We start from the raw sequence: 21200 nt of genomic DNA, 5'->3' as shown, positions 1-21200 counted from the left end.
CTCCGTCCTCGTGGCCCACAAAGGGTCTGGGAAGGTTGTTCAAAGGGTCACGTCTCATGTGGGATATCTGTACGTTTGTACACCTCTGCCTCAAGCATCGAACATCCTGCTCGCCACGATCCCATGGGGGGATTTTTCTATTCGTTCCGTCAAATGTGTGCACGCTGTTACATGCAGCACACATGGTTCACTGTGCATCGTGAGCTGGAGAGGGATTGAGGGCTTTCCACAGAAAACGCTCTGAAAACGGTCTGCCCAGGACCCAGTGCCCGCCCAAGAGGCACCCCGGTCGGATACCCCCCGGACCCCGAGAGGCCTGGAGGTCCAAAAGTTCAGATTCGCCTCTGATGGATATAATACAGCATGTGTCGGTGTGACATACGCTGTGGACGAACCTTTGTTGTTAAACTGAAGCGACTGATGGGTTTCGACCTCTTCGATTGAATACTTGAAGCCCATTTTGTTGTTTGCTTTTCAAAGTTTGATAGCGGAGCACAGACGTTTATTTATACGGAAGTTTCTTTCATTACGTTCCTTTGGTTGGAGGCCATCCATCGCAGCAACACATTTTACATTTTATAATGAGGTGAGCCTGTTAATGAAGGCGTTTCTGATTGGGTGTAGGGCACTGTAGCTAGGAGCTAAGGTGTAATAGGGTTCGGTTGTATGTGGTCCGAGACTTCAATTCCAAATAACGCTCCCCAAGCAATGGCTATGAATAATTCAAAATTAGGTTAGGGGAATTTCCATTGAAAAGGGCTATGAAAACAAAAACACTGGCAGGCTATAGGGCTTGTGGAGAGCTTGGTTGTTTGTGCACTTCCATTCCTAAATGAAATTATATTTTCTGCCGTTTCTATTACTGTGAAAGACGCGTTCAATTATTCATCATCAAATGACATAAGTGGGTTTTAGAATGATTGTTTTGGCATACTGTGTACTTTTATGCATGTAGAGTACAGTCACTACATAATATAAGTGTGTTTGTGTGTGATGGTTTGCCGCATCCGTGTGTGATGGATGGATCGTAGGCGAGAGATGAACATTGCTTGTTCGATGTCAATATACCACTGGTTTCCTTCAAGCTATTTATTTGGTCCAGGAGTGAAAGGCCCCTTCTCTGTTTTGTCAGAGGGTTTCTTGGCTAAGGAGCCGGGGAAACAAGCCGGAATCTAGGTGCTAAGGGGGGCATCTTGTCCTGTCTCAGATCTGGATGTCTTGTTCAGTCTGTCAGGTCGAGGCCGCCTGCCTCCCAGATTAGAAGTGAATGTTCCATCTCTGGGTGGGGCTGTCCAATGAGTGACCCCACGGGCCTTGAGACGCGGTGCTCAGGAGACACTGAGCTCACCTGTCACTCTCACAGCTCTGTCCATTCCAGGTGACAGAGAGAGTTTGATGACGAGAGGAAGACGAAAGAGAGATAAATAAGGGAAAGAGAACAATTGAGAGAGAGAGAGAACAAGTGACAGAGAGAGAGAGAGAGAGAGAGAGAGAGAGAGAGTGAGAGTGAGAGTGAGTGAGAGAGAGAGAGAGAGAGAGAGAGAGAGAGAGAGAGAGAGAGAGAGACAGAGAGAGAGAGAGAGAGAGAGAGAGAGAGAGAGAGAGAGAGAGAGAGAGAGAGAGAAAGAAAGAAGAAGATATTTTTTTTTAAGAGAGAGGAAGCATGAGAGTGTGTTGGCGTGATAAATTAAATGTATGGGTGTTAGATCTGTGATTGCTAGTTTGATCTCTGTCATGTGCTGTCCCTTCACTGTGGGCTTTGGCAAGATTGTTTAATTTTCACATTCAAGACAGTTTCAAGACATTTTTGTTAGAAACTGAAATTAATTGGGTATGAGATAAACAAAGACTATGGAAAATTGAGACAGAGATAGAAGAGAGCGAAAGAGAGGAGGGGGAGGAAGAAGAACAAGAGAGAGATATCTTAAAACCAATCAGAGAGTTGGTTGAAAAGCACACATTGGACCTATTTGTTTTAGTGATAGTCCTGGAGAACTGTAAATGCCCTTCCGACCAGAGTTGCCTGGAACGAACTGTCATCGAGTCCCATTGTGGTACATGGCCTCTGTGACTCTGGGCTCTGCTGTCCCCTCCAGCCGGCTTGCATGAGGTCTGCTGAGAGGTCTTTTGGCCCACCACCAACAGGCACAAATAGAGATGCTTTCCTAAATCCCAGGTGGGAGTCAAAGCAGCACCTACCCTGGGGCGCTGAGCTGGTGCCCACAGCCAAAACACAACATCATGATCACCAGTCTGACCCATGTAAACCCAGGTAGAACAGGAATATGTTGATAGATATTCACTCCTAGCACTTTACAAGTCTTAACGCAAAGAGCTTCTTAACGAATCTGGGAAACACGGCCATTATTAGTAGTAAGTATCATTCACTTATGAATTATTATAATAGTTGAGTAATATCAACTGAGTATATACAGTGCAGGTATAGCAAATAATATGCTTGAAAGTATTGTCCAGGTTTTTGTGAAGTCGTAATGAATGCTAATTGCGACTGAAACCTATGAAAATGAGTGCAACCAGTTCAAGCCACCACTTTCCGAGGTCTGATGGTTTTGTTTGTTTTTATATTTCTTTTCCATCAGTTGAATATTTCCATGTGTTCATTAGACCCTGAAAGAAAAAGCTCAGAAAAGGGCTCAGGCCAGAGACGACTAATTAAATTAGCTTGGAATAGGTTCCCCAGAGCTCCTGTATCACAGGACCATTGCATAAACATGGCCTATTTGTTGCATTATAATCGGAATAGCTTCCAAACCTTTCAGAGAAACTTTCTTTTTTTTTAACTCAAATCGAATAAGCACCTTTTCCATTTTATGACACCCTTTCAAATCTAGGGTCTACCTGCAGTATTCCCCAGGTCTACTCCATATTCCTAACCTCACAACCCGTCTCCTCCCAACTACAAAAGGTTTCTCCCCAGCGGTGGCCTTCTTTGAAGAAAGCTTTTCTGGCAGTATACCTCCGTGAAGTGAGGCTAGTGGAAGCCAGATCACGTTCCCCTCGTTCTGAGGCGCATCAGTATTCCTCTCACTGGTCCCAGGCCGCGATCATCCCAGGAACCCCACGTGATAGTCTCTGGGCTCTCTCCTCGTCAAGCCTTTTCTCCCCGAGTCAAGGGCCCTTTACATTCCCCAAATCACGGGCGCGGTCCGCCATTCCTTGCCTCTCGTACGAACTACTTTCCCTTTAATGCATGACTGTAACCGCGCGTCCAACATTTCGACAGATTCCTTTGACCCACCCTTGCACGGGCCGCCTCTGAATAGCTCCTCCGTGTCCTAATCCCACTTCAAAAGGTGCGTCCTCTCGAATACGTCCTTTTTAATCCCTCGTTCACTTCGAAATGCAACATCACGTCCGCCCCTGCTTGAATCGTGCACACGCCCGGCACAATGAGTGCCAAAGGAGAACAACGTAAGCCGGCTATGAGATGTGGCCTAAGCTGTTTCTCTGTAGGAGATCATTCAGAGTAAACAGACAGGCTGTTGGATGTAGAAGGAGCCATTGTGACTGAGAACGACCAAAGCCAGGATGAATGAGCGCCTGGAAGGCGTTTCAAGGACTTGGTGCAGAGACAGCCTACAGATGAGGCGCCGTTTCCTCGCCAGTGCGACGATATCAAGCCTCGATGCCGTCGACTCGAATGCCGTCGAATATTTCAAGCCTCGGGACCTTGGTCAGTCAGTGGCTGACAGATTCAGATTGACAGCAGTCAGAGGAGACAGCAGCTCTATCTTCCCTGTGATAGTCCTGGGTGACAGGAGCTGTGGCTCGGCCTTGTGTCAGTTGGGACACATGCACTGGACACGTTTCACCTCCCAGCCATCAGCACTCCGACCTGAGAGTTTCCCCCGGAGAACAACGTGGCTTCTTTGATGCTGCGCTGTCTCATTTGAATGAATGCAGACCCCATCTCCAGACCTGCCATTCACACAGTCCATTGGGGAGCCACTGACGAGCCGAGCAATTAATTTGAGGTGAAAAGACGCAATGCATTGTGGGAAACTCATTTCTGTGTGTTGTCTGTGTGGGTGTGTGTGTGTGTGTGCGTGCGTGCGTGTGTTTAGAGAGAGACAGAGTTACTGCGTGATAGAGAGATGGAGAAAGAAAGACATGGGCCAGGTGGGAGGAGTTGGCGGGGGCTGAGCACATTGTATGAATTTGATTGAGTTTTCTTGTGTGGAGGTTACTGATAATAAGCCCTCACTCTCAACTCGCTGAGGTATCCTATCTTTCCCTGAGAGATGAGAGGAGGAATTTGCTTTCATTTGTGCCTCCTTTTGAACGACTGCTGCGTAACATGAAAATGGCAGAGTACTAGCGAAAATCACTCACAAAGGAAACAAATAAAAGAGGTGTTTGGAAGCTGTGGAGACGATGCGACTACAGAAGACGCTGAAAGGTCTATATCAGTCATTCCCTGTCTGCACTCCCATCGGCCCCAAATCTCATGTGACGTAAGCCGCCAAGTGTCATTATCATTAAAACGGTATATATTACATGTAGTTACTGTAGGATGTTACATAGGCAAGAGAAGGGAGACCCTTCTATCAACACGCAATGGATGGGGAGTCAAAGCTTTACAAATAAGATTAGAGGCATGGGAAACCACCATAATAGTCACTCCAGCAGGGACTCAAGAAACCAGCCAACATCCATAGTAAGCTTCCTCAGTAAGGACACCAATATATGCACGACTGTTATTTACAGTTGCCAATGACAGCAATCTTCCCTCAAACCAAAGCACTAAGTACAAAAGAAGTGTAATTTATATCCAGTATGAATCACAAGTATGTGATATCAACACTTAGGCTGTTTTGATGCAGCTATACATAGTATATATACATATATATATATACACGTATATATATTTTTTTTTTTTACATTGAAAAAAATATATCTGTTCTGTGACGGATTTGTCTCCGTCATCTTTGTATCGGATATTTCAACTCCAAATCAAAACAAGCTTGAGGCACCACTATGAATCACAGGGCTCTGGCTGTGCCCTTGGGAAGACCCACCTCCACCCCCCACCCCCACCACCCCTACCCCCCCCACTCCCACCTTGGTGGAACAATGATTACTACCAAGGAAGAGAGGAAGTGGCCCTGGGTGATGTTAGGTCAAAGGTCGGCAGAGTGGCAGGGGCAGAACAGCGTTCTGCCTACTCCTCTCCTGTCAATCTTCAGCCAGCAGGGCAAAGTCTTCTCGGGGTCAAACCCCACTTGTTACGAGATGGAAAGGTCAGGGTCACCCCACATGCTTCACGCTCTCCGTGGAAAAATAAGAGGCTGTCCCCTCCTTAAAACCGAACGTTCCTTTAGGACTGTTCTAGATGATGATGATTTATCGAAGGCACTGGTGGTGATATGTGGGCAGAACAGTGGGACGATTAACTTCCATTCTGTTAATTAAGTTTACAAATGTGACAGGACCACCAGGCTATTAGCAGCAATTTATTTTAATAAGGGTCACTCCTTATTGCTTTTCCTACACTCTGTTGAATATGCATGCGCCACGGTCTTCCCTATATCCTCAGGGAAACCTGAATATTATAAAAGTGCTCAGACAGATTGCTCCTCTACAGAAGCCTACCTTTAAGTACTGTGTTTCCTTACCTTTACATGTTACGTTTTGAGCTGCCACAGCTTATCTGACTGTAAAGTAACATCACAAGAGTTTACATTATCAGGAGTGTACAGTATCAGTAACAGGAGTGTACAGTAACAGGAGTGTACAGGAATAGGAGTGTACATGAGTGTACAGTATCAGGAGTGTACAGTATCAGGAGTGTACAGTATCAGGAGTGTACAGTAACAGAAGTGTACAGCATCAGGATTGTACAGTAACAGGAGTGTACAGTATCAGGAGTGTACAGTAACAGGAGTGTACAGTATCAGGAGTGTACAGTATCATGAGTGTACAGTAACAGGAGTGTAGAGCATCAGGAGTGTACAGTATCAGGAGTGTACAGTAACAGGAGTGTACTGTATCAGGAGTGTACAGTAACAAAAGTAGGAGTAGGTGTAGTCTCTGTAGAGAGGGCCACTCTGACCCCTCCCCCCTCACTGCAGGCCTGTTCCTGGTCCCTGGACACGCTGCAGCCAATTTGCTGTTCCCCGCCAGCGTCCCTTCCTGCCACAGAGAGCTATTCATCGCTCTCATTATCGCCCTACTGAGACGCGCTTTGTGGAGAGCAAGAGGGGGTGGAGGCATGGAGCGAGTCATTCGACAGGAGCAGTCAGAGCGGCGGTCCCTGATCTAACTATAGACGGAGGTGTTGTTGGGGGGGGGCGGAGGGTGTGAGGGAGGGGGGAGTTAGGAAGGGGTGTTATGCTTATTAAAGGCTCCCAGGAAGGTACCCCGTAGCTTTAATTCAATTGTGTTCTCCGATGGAACATGCGTACAGATGTGGTTAAAAAGGCTTTGCGTCTGAGGAACGTGAAGATGCAGAGGCCTCAGGGAAAGTCTGCAGGCTGAAGTGGCCCATTCCGAAGGTTTTTGGGAACGAGGTGTTCTGCGTCGGCGAAAGGAAATATGGAAAGAGAAAGGCCGAACCCTGTGACTCAAACACTCGCTCCCTGTCCACCGTCCTCGCCCCTCCTTTCTTGCTGTTGACAGCGTGAAAACAGGCTGATGTGCTCAGAACACCAAATCAGATTAGGCCTCGGCTGTCTCACCATGACAAGAACTCCTCATACGCCCTTACCAGACGACCATCTCGGGAGCACCTCATCTCTCTCTCTCTCTCTCTCTCTCTCTCTCTCTCTCTCTCTCTCTCTCTCTTACTCTCTCTGTCTCTCTCTCTGTCTCTCTCTCTGTCTCTCTCTCTGTCTCTCTCTCTGTCTCTCTCTCTGTCTCTCTCTCTGTCTCTCTCTCTGTCTCTCTCTCTGTCTCTCTCCCTCTCCCTCTCCCTCTCCCTCTCCCTCTCCCTCTCCCTCTCTCTCTCTCTCTCTCTCTCTCGCTCTCGCTCTCACACATACATTCAATCTCCCACTCCTTTTCACACTGTCAGCTTTCATCACTTGGGCTTGTGGGAAACATGCATGTTTTGTAAACTAAAACAAGTTTTGACAGCATGTGGTTATATTGTGGTTTCTATGCGTCTCTGTGTTGACACGTTAGAAAGCCATTATTTGTAGTGTTTCTGAATAGAGGATAGCAAAAAAAACAATCAGACCAAAATATCCCACCTCCTCCCTTCAAAGGCACTCCCACAAAACTACAGTAACGCACATAACAGAGTGGAGGGGCAGAGTGCACGCAGGTAGGTAGGTAGACAGACAGGTAGCCGTCCAATCGATAGTCAGGGTAGCCCTTAATGATTGGTCGTGTTTATTACAGTATTGCGACGCCCAGCAGATGTCGGAATGATTTCATATTACCGTCAAAACTTTAGATATATTGGTTGCTATCAAGACATGAAGTTACTTTCGGCAAATATGACAAAGTGCTTCTCAGCAACATTGCCTACCCTGACTTTAAGGATAGAGAATCATACATGTGTAACTCTATCCAGTCTTGCGTAACGGTGATTGCCAAGCTAGAACATAATCATACTCATCAAATGATCTTAGCAGCAAACCCCTTTGAAAGTGTGCAGTGGGTAACAAGCTTATTAAACGATAATGATGAAATTAAATGCAAAGAGGGTTCTTGGACCCATCCCAGGGCTTAAGTCCTAAAACCTGTTCCTAGCGATGTGTCTTTACTACAAATGGAACGGGTTATTTACCAGACCCTGTGGACTATCCCTTTTTCCCTCTGTTTCTCTTGCTGGGTCGGATTAGCGTCCTTCTCCAAAGTAATCCGGTCACTCTCACCTGATTGAGGAGAGACACGCTACTTTAAAGTCTCACTGTTCCACTGCAGAGCTCCCAGGGGCAGAGGGCGGATCACAAAGGAAGGAATCAGGAGGCTGGCTGACTGTCTCCATGTGGTGTGGACCGCATCGGGCAATCCGATTGGTTTAACATTTGGAAATTGGTGGTCCTGAGTTTGACAAAGAGTTTTCGGTTGCTCAGGTGCTTGGAGTCAACGTAGGGGAAAGGACCCGATTAGAGAGTGAGAGGAGGTCGCTGTTTGTGAAAACGTGGTCGGGGAGATGTCGTGAATTGGGCTTTGAATGTGCAGATTACCAAGATTAATTATTTCGCAGCTTGATTATCATCTAACTGTTTTTCACCCACTAACAAAACGCGGACCCACATAAATCACAGACACTATGTGCTTGAAGACTGAAGTATTAATTTAAGTTAAAGTGGGCCATTAAGTGCAATAAAAAAAAATCCAAATAAAAATTGGACAGATTACTTATGATTGCCCATTGTTGTCGTCAATAATGTATAGTCTAGTTTGGCTTTGTCACGTTAATAGTTCTTAACGAGATCGTTAGGCCCCTCTAGCTGGAAATAATTAAAACATAATCCCCCCATGATTGCAACAACCTCCCGCTATCAAGATGGCGTCCCTCTGACAAGTGCTTGTTTGTTCATTTCTTCCCTAATCATGTGTTTGTCAGTGGGGGAGACGTCCTCAAACCGAGAGTTCTCATTGCAGTCATCCTGCCCTTTGCATGGAAAGATAATTACCTCTGATTGTCCTGTGGCACTACCACGAAGCCCCGACGCTCGGTCACAGCCAAGGTCTCCCCCTAGACGTACAGGAAACTGTGATAAACAAGATCAGCCTTCTCATCGGGCTAGCATGCAGTTTAGAGGCCGCCTGATGGCGTTCAGATTTGGCGTTTTCTTTAACTGCACCGCCCCCCCCCCCCACACACACACACACACACTCCCCACCACCAGGGGTTGGTGTGTTGCGGCGGAGGGTATGTTTTGATTTGGACTGTGTGCGAGTCATGGCCACTGTGACAGGATGCGAGAGCACAGCGGGAGTCATCTCTCTATCTTCCAAGCCAAAGTCGAGGCGCTCAGTGGAGCTGGTGTCATGGTACAAAGCCTGTGGCATGCAGTCTATCTACTCAGGCTCGTCATTGAGATGAGGGGTTTTACTGCACTGATATACAACGTCTGTTCATAGGCTCGTCATCTCCAGACAATTCAGAGCATTCGGAACCCTGAATCAAAGTATGTAACACGCATGCTGATTGCAAACACTTAAACTGCCAAAAGGCATCGAGGTTCATTATCTCTGTGGAACGTCACACATGGACAAGCTTCCATTACGTAAACATACAAACGCAAGTGTCCATTTTACTATTTCAAGTGAGATCTAACACAAAAATTATTGTTGGTTTTTCCAACTTTTTCATAGGGGTAGCTGAAAAGCTTAATTTATTCTCAGATAATATTAAACCGCTCATGTGGATGAATTCTATACTTAGATCATTTAGATACAATCTTTGAGAGATGAAGCACATAACAGGCTTACTTGAATTATTTTTGCATAAGCTTCAGAACTTTCGAGTCTTGTTTCATATTCATGATGTCAAAAATTCGACCCATGACCTGGCTGCGTTACTGAAGACCAGGGGCATTTTTAAAAGAAGGATTAAGTTTCTCAGTGCTCACTTTTCTGCAGGGAAATGACTCAGTTGCTTATGAGTTTGTACCCCATTACACTCACAACTCTTGTCCAAGTTAAGACATAATCAAGTCAAATAAAAACTTTATAAGACACATGATCTCTTAACATTTTACACGGGATCTCTTAAGTCATTCTATTTGAATCAACCATAGCCCAGAAAAACACAAGCTAGCCAAAATCAGGTCCATAACCAACAATGGAGAACCACCAATATTAATTACAACAATAAACATCATTATTCATATTCATAAAATAACTTTTCAATTAGAATAGTTTAACAAAATTTGCCAGACAGTTTAACGCCTCCATTATGAAACATTGTTGCCATGTAGTTAGTCAGATTCTACACAGAACGTGTTGCAGTTGTAGTTGAACAATACTAAACTAACTAAAGTTTGGTATTGGTGTACAACAACAACGTTGAATCCCAAGGAACAGTTTGATTTATTAGTTTCCAAAACCAGGCCCTTCTGCCTTAGTGAAAGTGTCTTGGGGAAGGCAGAATCAAGTAACAAACGGTGCAAATTCAATAAATACTCGCTACCAATGAATGCAAATGAGAATGAAGTCTAGCTAATTGCCAACATAACTGCTTCAAAGAAGTGAACGTGCCTCTTTTCTGTTTCCCTGGCTCTTCCTTGACAGATGTTAATGAATGTGAAAGAGACCCGTGTAAGAATGGAGGCATCTGCACTGATCGGGTTGCCAACTACTCCTGTGAATGTCCTGGGGAGTACATGGGAAGGAACTGCCAATACAGTAAGTCCTTTGTTCTTTTTTTTACAGTTTCTGTTTCCAGACTTCATTGTGTGACTATATTCCCATGGTTTTATTTTCTACGTGTCTAACCATGTATGTAGAGGCTGCCTGGCAAAGAGGGCAAGAATGTTTTTTTTATTTTATTAGAATGTCTCCATCTTTTGTTATATCTCTGTCCACCTTTCTATAGTTAGATCATATCTCATTGATGTGTGGACATTGGAAAGAATTTGTATTACTTCCAAAATATAATTTACAAAGGCTCCACCTTGACTGTAGACAGTGAATGACGCAATGATCACGCAATTAAATAGTTACCCAAAATCAATCGTGCATGTTAAAGCCCAATTATCATATCTAATATATGCACGGTGTGTATAAACCTCCTTTGTCAAATTCCTGTTCTAAATTGCACCAAACGCTTGCCCTACTCCTATCAGATATTTAGTGGCCGAGGTCGAGATGCTTACAAAATGTCTGTTATACTTACAGCTGCATGTTCTAGTTTTAAGTAGTCCTCTGAGACCTGAACTGAATATTCTACATACACATAACACATCATGCCTTGGAGCATATTTTGTAACCACAGATTCCGTATTGTACAATGGAGAAAACAAGAGGTTGCTACAGCCACTGCTCTGCCAGTAAAACAAATGGGTTTTAATTTGATATTCAAGCTGTGCATTATGCTATCATGTCAAACATAACATCAGAATTCTAGATGATCTGTCAAGACATATAGTAGGGCTGAGTAAAGAAAAAAAACTTTTCTGTTTGTCAGAAGATTGGTGCTTTAGGCAACCTAGAACGTACACCGTGAAACAAGAAAAATAGACAAATGATAGCTTCTCTCACATTTGTTCCAAAGTTGGGTGTGAAGAATTTCAGTTCATGACATCCTTGTCTTGGTATTTGAGACATTATTTCTTTGTGCGCATAGTGACTGTCAGGGTATCCTAACATTTGCAAGTGAGGTATTGAAACTGTATTTCCTGTGTACTGCAAGCTTATTAGTTTGAGTAATGAGACAAATGTATGCGATATGACAGAAAATGAATCACACAATTTGATTCTGGCCATTCTAGACAGTTACAGTCTCCAACATTTCCCCAATTTCCTATCAGCTCTTCTCCGCTGAAGCTGAAACGTTTAAACTAAACTAAAAGTTGTAAATTGATGATTTACAAGCCCTCTTAAGTCCAACATAAGATACAAGGGGCATCTTTCAATTGACCAATTTGTCAACAATAAACTTCACAATTACAATAATCAATATGACTTAATTGCAATAAATGCAGTATGCACACTTCCACAATGCCCATTATGTTCACACATTTGTGAAGGACCAAATGGAAGATTGTATGATCTCTTCTGTTATAAAACCGGTTTTGGCTGGATGTTTTATTTGGTATTATCTGTGTCAAAACCATTTTTATTGTGCTGCACGCATATCAAGCTGTAAGAAAATATATATATTTTTTTTTATTGAATAGTTGATTGACGTAACAGACAAATAGCTATTCCATTTGGTTCGACGACTTGGCCGAAAGAAACCCTTGGAGTCTAGACAGCTTCATGTGGCCTCCATGTTTTTTGTGGCGTGAGTTGTGTTACATGACTTCACATCACTTCAAATGTGAAGGTATTCAGTGTTCCGCTTGGAGTAAGAAACACACTTACTTCCTCTTAATCACCACCTCTGAACAATGGGATCCATCTCCTGAGTGCTTTACCCACCATCTAGAGTGCCATGTTTTTGACTCAACGTGTGAGTCTGTCAGCTGTCTGAGACATTGTTCTCTCATTAAGCTGTTGAGGGGGACAGTCTGTCTCCACTCAGAAATCACCAGTTTCACAGTTTAACCCCCGGACGGAGTTTCACCAAGCGAATGCCAGTCCAAACACATCGTCTTTGAGCCTAGACTATTGTTACACTACCCAAGTAGTGGTGTAATACTGAAATATATATATTTTCATTGTGTACATACCTACCTACATACACACATACATACATACATACATACATACATACATACATACATACATACATACATACATACATACATATATACATACATACATACATACATACATACATACATACATACATACATACATACATACATACATACATACATACATACATACATACACATTCATTCGTTCACATAAATTCAACTTGTACAGACGTTAGTGTGTGTCTTCTCTTGGCCGGCTCGACACTTCCCACATATATGTGTGCACTCATCAGTATTGGCGTGGCGGCGCTAATTCCAGCGCGGCTCTCATTTGTTCAGGCTGCAGGTAGGGCTTACTGGAGATGGATTCAGCTGTCACGCAGTGGCATTAGTGATGCGTGCTGTCGGAGGGGCAGGCTGGAGTGGGAGGCTGGAAGAGGAGATGGGGCGAGGGGGTGGGGGGGATATATGCACAGGGGGCATCAGGGTGAGGCCCAGGGGGGCGGCCAGGCACAGCTGGCGTGACGGAAGGGCCTCCGACAGCTCGTTAGAGGTGGCCTTTCTTGGCTACCAGGTGAGTGGTCGCTTCATTACTGCATCTTTAGGACTGCTGTTGCTTGGCCAGGGGGCAGTTTTCCTACGCTTACACAATAACTTTTGTGTTTTGATTGGGTAAAAAAAAAAACACTTTGGCTGCCAGCGTCAGCAGCCACACTGAGGATGAACTTTCCTTTTCATCCTCGACACCGACCATCAAAAACACGTTTAAAATACACGTCTTGTATATGGACTTATTTGTCAAGTCATAATATTAGCTCAGAACGTCCCTGCATGGAATTGTTTGCAAATTGTTATAAAGCTACTAACCAGCTCTTACTTTAGTATTACAAATGTGCTGAAATTGAAGCAAAATGTCAGTTTCTCTGTAACATAATGTTAGTGAGAAAGTGAGAACTGTGAAATCGATAGATTAGACATTGCTTTTGTTTATGCATTACATGTAAATGCTACAACTATGCAGTGATCACAATAGCTGTGAATTATTACTAGTGGAATTCAAGCAAACCTACTGCTTTGAGTCATACATTGAAGGGGAAATAAGAACAGGATGTGTCAGAAAAAATAAAAACAATGAAATAAATATTCCTTAGAAGATAGATTCTTTTGTAGAGAGGATTAAAATAGTCAATACAAGAGGTGGCAATGGACAGGAGGGAGAAAAAAATCTGAAACAAAGATGTATTATATTCTGATGTTATTGAACTCTGAATCACAAACACAGTACAAGAAAGAAAGAAAAAAAATCCCTCTGGAAACTCGTCCTGAATAAAGGTGCCATAAGTTTATCCTGTGATGTGTTTTTCTTTGATTTTGTCGTTTGATTGAGGGATGAAAGGATGAACGAAAACAGAATTGTGTTCTATACCCTGCAGCCATATAACAAGATGGAGATGGCGCCTGGCGTGTAGGGGTGTCAGCCTATGTAAACATTAGTATTCATGGCTTTGGAAGGTGGCAGGGGGGATTTACCCCCAGATTGTCAACCTGCAAATGGAACTAGGATTATATCTCAACACAATGGCGTATGGGAATTTCTTAGCCATCACTTTAACACTAATCTCTGATAAGATGGGTTGCCTCCACAGAGCGATTTGCTGACTGAAAACCCCCCCCCACCAAAAAACATTTGATCAGATTTACTGATCGCATGTTCCAGAAAGGTTTGTATAGAAAACAAAGCCATTGTGAAATGGCTTTTCTTTGCCATTATTGACCTTACACGGCTGGGTGCACACATAAAAAAAAAGAAAATCACATTGTTTACACACCTTTGTAAACAAGGTGACCATGTGACTCAATGAAAACCGGTTGGCCACTGTATACGCTCAGACAAACCCACTAGCGAACATTGTCCACTCTCATGTCTCATTTCACTCCGCCCTCTCAGGACCCTCGCTCTAGGACTTGACTTAGTCTGTCATATTTTTCTAGGGTCACTTTCCCTGTCTCTCCTTGTCTCTCCTTGTTTCTCTGTCTTTAAGGGTTACCATGAGGTGGGTGTGATCTCTTTGTTGTCGTGGCTAACTTGGGTAGCAGTGCTCCCAGGGGAGTTTTGCTAAGAGGGTGAAGGTTGCATTTCCGATTATTGATGACCATAGCTGCAGGCATTCCTGCAGGCCAGCGCTTCCTGACACTTCCTTTTGGCAAGGGAACACAATGCCTCCGGCTGTAATAGGGTGGATGCATTTGAACCTGTCTATCAAAATGACCGAAGTTTGAACAACATTCCAGACAAAGCATCTGAAATATGTGTATAAGTGTGGCCTAGGTGTGTCCACAGTGATTGTTTTTCTAGACCATTTGAGAATTCAAAAACATAAATCATATACAATTCATCTGTTGTTACAGATGATAAAACAAGATTTCCCAACACTGTCATTATAGCCAAGTCCACCAATCAAAATGTTGTCCATAGATAAGACAGCATGGTGCTTTATGTGTTTGGGCATGTTTTCGGTACATACTGTAAAGCAGTAACTTGATTTGACTCACATTGCGTTTGTCAATCTCAGAGGGAGAGGGAGAGGGAGAGGGAGAGGGAGAGGGAGAGGGAGAGGGAGAGGGAGAGGGAGAGGGAGAGGGAGAGGGAGAGAGAGAGAGAGAGAGAGAGAGAGAGAGAGAGAGAGAGAGAGAGAGAGAGAGAGAGAGAGAGAGAGAGAGAGAGCAAGAGAGAGATAGGGCGTGTGCGTGCGTGCTATGACTGCTCCCAAAGCGTTGTTGCACAGCGTGGCAGCACTCCCCTAATATTTACCAGACTTGCCTCGCTGTGAGGATGCTATTGAAGCAGACCTAAAAGGCACTCCGCCCTGCAGTGTCATAGCAACCTGTTAATGCACCACTGAGCAAAACACTCTAACTGCATTAAACCCAGAGTCGTGTAGGATGCACCAACGGCAGGGGGATAGGAATGTTGCAGTGGCGAGCAGTACATACACTGGAACGCCCCTTCACCTGGCATGCAAGAATGTTGGCATGAACCGGAGGTTTATTCACTGTTGATTGGTCAGCTCCTGTTTCCTGTCTTGCAAAGTTTGAGATTCATAGTGAAATTGCGGAATGTGAATGTCCTTCCCTTTTCCTCGATTAAACAGGTTGTGAGGTCCAGTTGTCTGTAGGTATAAGAGAATGTTCCGTGATGGATTCAGTTGATGAACAGTAATGTTCCTCCATAGCCATATTGCTTTTAATCACCCCCCATCAAAGTGCTACCACAGGTTACTTTGGTTCCATGGTTAAATCACTCGGTCCTCATGCATATCGCATATCGCCCTAATTGAATCCAGCCTGAGAGGGAATCTAACAAAACGATGCGTGTGTGCTCTGAGAGCGAGCCAGATGTTGTTTCACATTGGCAGGCAATCGAAATTACCGTTCTCCACTGGTGGAGTGCTTCTGAAACACCTGCCAGTCGAGTGCCATTCCATGTTCTTGTTAAAGTGTGGATGAGTGCTGTATATGTTTTCTCTTGAAAACTCCCAGGTTTACGTGAAGGCATTCAGTATCACTATTCTGTATTTTACAGAAAAACATGGCATTTTATAGTCAACCAATACACAGTGTGTACCTATAGACTCGTCTTTGATTTCTACTGTAATTAATCACCGTCAGTTCATTTTCCGGGACTTTCTCAAGGCGTTCTGTCATGGGCCCAGCTAGGTAACTTTGTTCTGCTAATGAGCTTCACCATTGAAGAAGTACACAAATAACACTATAGCAGAGAAATACCCTCAAGTTCACAACAAGAAACCTTTGTTTGTGAAACATTTCTTGGCAGAGATTCTGCTCCATGTATTCATCTCTGTAGGAGTCCCTGTTTCCCCTGAAGATGTTTCATAGAATTTCTCGGAAGCAAAAAAATTATAATAAAAGGACACACAGTTAACAGCTGTTCGGTTAATCTGAAGGATTCCAACACTTTGAGTTATGTCATTAGCCGCATTTCGGTGTCATGCCTCTCCACTTTAACGCTCTGGGTTATACGGTATTTAAACCGGCTGCAGAGTGTTGACTATGGTGATAATGCTGTCAAGACAGAACAGTCATAGTTCCCTGGGAGCCAGTATCAGGGCCCTCTTCCTGGTGGAGGACCTGGACAAAAGGCCCACAGGCCCCCTGAACCCAGGCAGGGTGAAGCCCCCCCAGAAGAATCCCCTGACTGGGACCTGTGTCGAACGTGGGCTGATTTGGCAAGGCGGAAGCATCGAGGACGTCCTAAAGTCGAATGAGGGTAACGAGAAGGGTTTGATGGATACGAGTCGAGGTGACCTCTTTCTCGGGGACGCAGGCAACAGAAACAGCGTATCCGTCAGTGAAGGCCAAGACACGGCGTCCACAAGCGAGACCCTTCCTGATGTCTCGGAGGGGGACACAATCAGAGATCGAATCCCAGAACCCGAAGCACATGAGGACAGTTTCTGTGAGGGCGGAACGGTCGAGACCAGCATGGTAGATGACGAGGGACATGAAATCATTCCCCTCAAGAGAGAATGCTGCCCGTTCGGTACCTTTCCGTGTCTAGCTGAAGGCTTTTTTTCCCGTTGATATGTTGTGATTCATCATTGATCAAAACGCCACTCACGTCTCACTCTCTGTTCTCACTCTGTCTTGCCCTCCCCCTTCTTTCCTCCTCTCACCTGTCTCTTCTCTCTCTCTCTCTCTCTCTCTCTCTCTCTCTCTCTCTCTCTCTCTCTCTCTCTCTCTCTCTCTCTCTCTCTCTCTCTCACTCTCTGTCTCTGTCTCTGTCTCTGTCTCTCTCCCCCCCCTCTCTCTCTCTCTCTCTCTCTCTCTCTCTCTCTCTCTCTCTCTCTGTCACGTCCTCTCTCTCTCTCTCTCTCTTGATTTATCTCGCTATCTTTCTCTATCTCTCTCTACCCCTCTCTCTTCAGAGTGTTCGGGCCCACTCGGAATGGAGGGGGGGATCATCTCCAACCAACAGATTACGGCTTCCTCCACCCATCGTGCTCTGTTTGGCCTGCAAAAGTGGTATCCCTACTTTGCCCGGCTCAACAAGAAGGGTCTGGTCAATGCCTGGACCGCTGCCGAGAACGACAGATGGCCCTGGATTCAGGTAAGACCACGTACTTAGCCACAAACCAGTGGAAACCTGTTCTGTCCTGTTATTAGACACAGTTCAATGTTGCACCCCCCGCCAAAAAAAAAAGAAAAACACAATAAAAATGTATCTGAGAATCTGAATCACCATGCTGGATCTGCAATGTTTGAATCACCCACACACTTTGAGCTACAATGTGAAATACATGCTTGAACACAATATTTAGGTTTCCTTTATTTAATGTATACATGCAATTCTGCTTACTGTTCATGCTTGCTGTATCTACGAAATGAAGTTAGTCCATACGTGACTTGTTCCATACCTTGCTTTGCATGTGGGAAATATTACTGTAAGGAGGATACATTAGGTTTAGCTCAGTGGTTATCAAGAGGTTACCTAGTCCTAACCGTTCTGTCTGTTGCTTTGGATTCAAGTGTCAGCTAAATCACGACACATTTTGAATGACTCTGATTGCTTTGCAGCATGACTTTCATGTGTGTGCAATGTGTTTGAATCTGTCCGTTGAATCGTGTTGATGCTTCGTTTCTGCAATGAAAACCGAACTTGTCTCTGGGTGGCACAGATGGGTTTGACTTATTGTGTTCATGTGTCCTGTCAAAGGGAAGCACTAAAACGGAATTTTGCAACAAATAGAAACAGTTTGCAACCGTGCAGTATCCCTTAGGCTCAAAACGCCTGTGTAAATCTCCCAGGGAGACGGTGACAAGCCCATAAAACGACCCTGGGGAGGGGGAGATGAAATCGAGTACGGCGCACAGTATAGTAAACTGTATTGTAAATTGCTACAGTATACAGGAAAACACTGTTTTCTTTAAGGTTAGCTTTAACAAGTTAACCTTTTTTATAAACACTGTCAGGTGCATTCACTAGCCGCAGGACTAGACAGTCAGATAGATAGGGAGAGGGAGAGAGAGAGAGAGAGAGAGAGAGATAGGGAGAAAGAGAGAGAGAGAGAGGGAGGGAGAGCGGGAGAGCGAGAGAGATGAATGAAATAAATTACTGTATGAATGTCAAAGTGAGAGAGCGAAAGACTGGGAGTATAGGATCCAAATCCATCAACTGAGGAGCGAGACAGAGCGAGAGAAGACAGATCGAGGGAGGTACATGTGTTTGGAAGGAAAGGCGAAGGGAACGCCAGAGAGCCAGAAGAAGGAGCCCCTGCAAAGAGCATGAAACATTCAGGCGGTTTGTTTGGCTTTAATGACGCCACGCGGGAAGGCGGAGGGGAATGCCGGGAACGTTTCTGGAGAGGGGCTGCTGGGTAATTGGGATGTGAGAGTATATAGAGAGGTGTCTAGTTCTCTCCTCGCTTTTGACTGGGGGGGGGAGGGTCCAAGTGTGGGCCTGAATTTAGGTCTGTGTGTGTACAGTATGTGAATGAGGATGTAAGAGAGAGAAAGACCGTGGGGGCGGGGGGGGAGGGCTGGTGGTGTAGAAAAGAGACAGAAGACAGAAAAGGTACTCATACTTTTTGGTGTGTATAGGCGTCAGACCCAGGCACTACGGGCAAGAAATTGCTGTGTGCAGCTCCAGGGAAATATGCTCTGTTTGTGTAGGTCCAGCATTGGCAATATCTCTTGTGGTTTGGGATGAATAGTGACAGTGTGATGCTTTGGCTGAAACAAACAAAAGCCTTTGTGAATGCTAAAGGGGGTATACATAATTATCTAGACTATGGACTGTTCTGGTGTTATTAATCACTTCACGGCGACTGCGACAGCTCTTCTCGGAAATCTCGAATGATTTCATGAGGCAGGTTCTCACAAAGAGACATTACTGCCTGGATGGAGAAGAAAATGGTTTCAAAAGACCTTTTCTCACTACTTTACGAGCTGTCACGGTCTTTAACAGGCATTCCTCATTTCACATTACTGGCACATGTCACAGTTATAATATCCTCTCTGCATCCTGACTGGAAGTCTTTCCAAATGGCCCGTTATACTTTCCCTAACATCATTGTAATTTGACTACGCCTGTCTTTAGCATGTATAGTCTGAGTCTTGCAGCTCTGGGGTGACCTACTTCAAGTATTATTTCTCCCTCACAGCTGAACGACAGGAATAGTGAGTAGACTTGTCACTCACCTTACTGCTGTATGCACTGAAAATGACCTGTGCTCCAGGCTATGAAGGTGGCAACAGGCACATTTTTTGACAAAAATGAACGGGTTGAGAGTGAAAAATAGGCCTAAGAAGTAAATGTATTTCTTTCTTTATTATCATTACAAGGACACAGGCCGGATTACGGTCTTAGTTCTAGTCATCCTCAGCAATTATGGTCTCCTGTTTGGTACTGAGAGACATCGAAATACCTTTTGAGTCAAAGTGTTTTGGGTGCTTAGACTGGCTCATGTCTTTCTTCCATTACACCAGGGCTTACACAAGATGGCTCCATGTTGCCTTTAGCGCTACAGACATTATGATTCATGGTGATGCAATCCGGGCTTTTCTTTCTTTGCGAAGATTGAGTTTGCAACTAAAATTGTCTAAAAAATAGATGATGCAATAGTCGAATCAACATACATCATCATGAAGTTAAGATGAAGCCTTACAACCACTTGAATTAGGCAGTGGGACTACTCTAGGATAAATATATCAAGGTTGAGACTCTAAAGTGACTCTACTGTAAAGGGAAATTCAGATTTGATGGGACCAGTAACTTATCACCTATAAGCAACAGAAAAGAACATTTGGGAACTATCAGCAAGCCAAGTTATCACACAATTTGTTATAAAAAGAGTCTTTAATCGAGTTAAATTATACATGATGACACCAACTTTGTAGACATTAATCCATTTAGAGGCCAAATTCTGCCAACCACCTTAAGCCCTTCAGATAGCCACAGCTATCTGTGTAAATTTGAAATCCAGCAACGTACGCAAACGCTCACAGTCAACCAGTCGATGTGTCCCAACCTTCACATGGATCCTGGGGACTAGTGACTCTTTCGCCTTGGAAAGTTAGCGTTCTAAATGTGACCAAGGAACAGCCCAGACAGCCACTTCCGTCTTGCGCCTTGCGAAGCACGGAGGGGCGTTTTTACAGACTGGGAGAATGCCCTCAGGACAACTTGAGTGGCACAGTGTCAGCGTAAAGTCGAAAAGGATCAGCTCGACTCGACACTTCTGCCACATTAGGGGCTTAAAAGCACTCCCGACTTTCTTTAGGCTTCGTCACCCTCCCCTACTGTTTGAAAAGACCGCGGGGAAATAAAAGAAACGCTTGTCGAGGAGACCATTACCTTAACTAATTGACAATTTTCAAACAATTACTGTATTAAAGTCAGTGTGATTACAGGATGCAGTGAGGGGGGGATGGCTGGGGGGAGGGGCGGGGGGTGAGGACCAGCAGTTGGCTGGAACGGCAGAAATGAGCCTATGATCATAGCCTGTCTTCTCCCTGTCAGCATAGTTACTTGAGTCACTAGATTACACAGGAGGAGTCTCTGGGCTGGAAAAGCGGTTGGTGTGTTTATTTCAGTCCCTCTGAAGGCTCAAACCCTCTTCCCTGGCCCAGCCCCAGCAGACCGAAATGTCTGAAGCACACGTTTGACCTGGGAATTTTAAGTCTGGTTGTAAGACTGGGTTGGAATCTGTATGCAATCCCAAGGGCTGGTCCCTTGCCATGCCTGTTACACACTAAAAGGCTGATTTTTAGAGCACAGTTTCTGCATTGCTCAAACCATAACCAGATTCTTGAAGGAAGACTTGACCATCCAATTTGAGACATCAACATTGCAGCGATTTCCCCCTGGATAAGCTTCGCATCTCACACAGTGTACAG

At 44.6% G+C, this 21200-nt stretch overlaps 1 protein-coding gene across 4 annotated transcripts in view; it reads left to right on the top strand.

Annotated features, from left to right (window-relative positions):
* The window catches only part of LOC124486747 (EGF-like repeat and discoidin I-like domain-containing protein 3), an 82360-nt gene that overhangs the window by 35717 nt on the left and 25443 nt on the right, over window positions 1–21200 (top strand). For 3 of the 4 annotated variants that reach the window (XM_047048537.1, XM_047048539.1, XM_047048538.1), the window contains 2 exons: window positions 10213–10326; window positions 17231–17412. In XM_047048537.1, the coding sequence (XP_046904493.1) occupies window positions 10213–10326; window positions 17231–17412 (296 nt within the window). Of the gene's footprint in view, window positions 1–10212; window positions 10327–16363; window positions 16846–17230; window positions 17413–21200 lie in introns of those variants that run through there. The other variant, XM_047048536.1, reaches the window with a different exon arrangement.

This window comes from Hypomesus transpacificus, chromosome 24 (genome assembly GCF_021917145.1).
Source record: "Hypomesus transpacificus isolate Combined female chromosome 24, fHypTra1, whole genome shotgun sequence".
Lineage (NCBI taxonomy): Eukaryota > Metazoa > Chordata > Actinopteri > Osmeriformes > Osmeridae > Hypomesus > Hypomesus transpacificus.
This window is presented reverse-complemented; position numbering and strand designations above follow the sequence as displayed.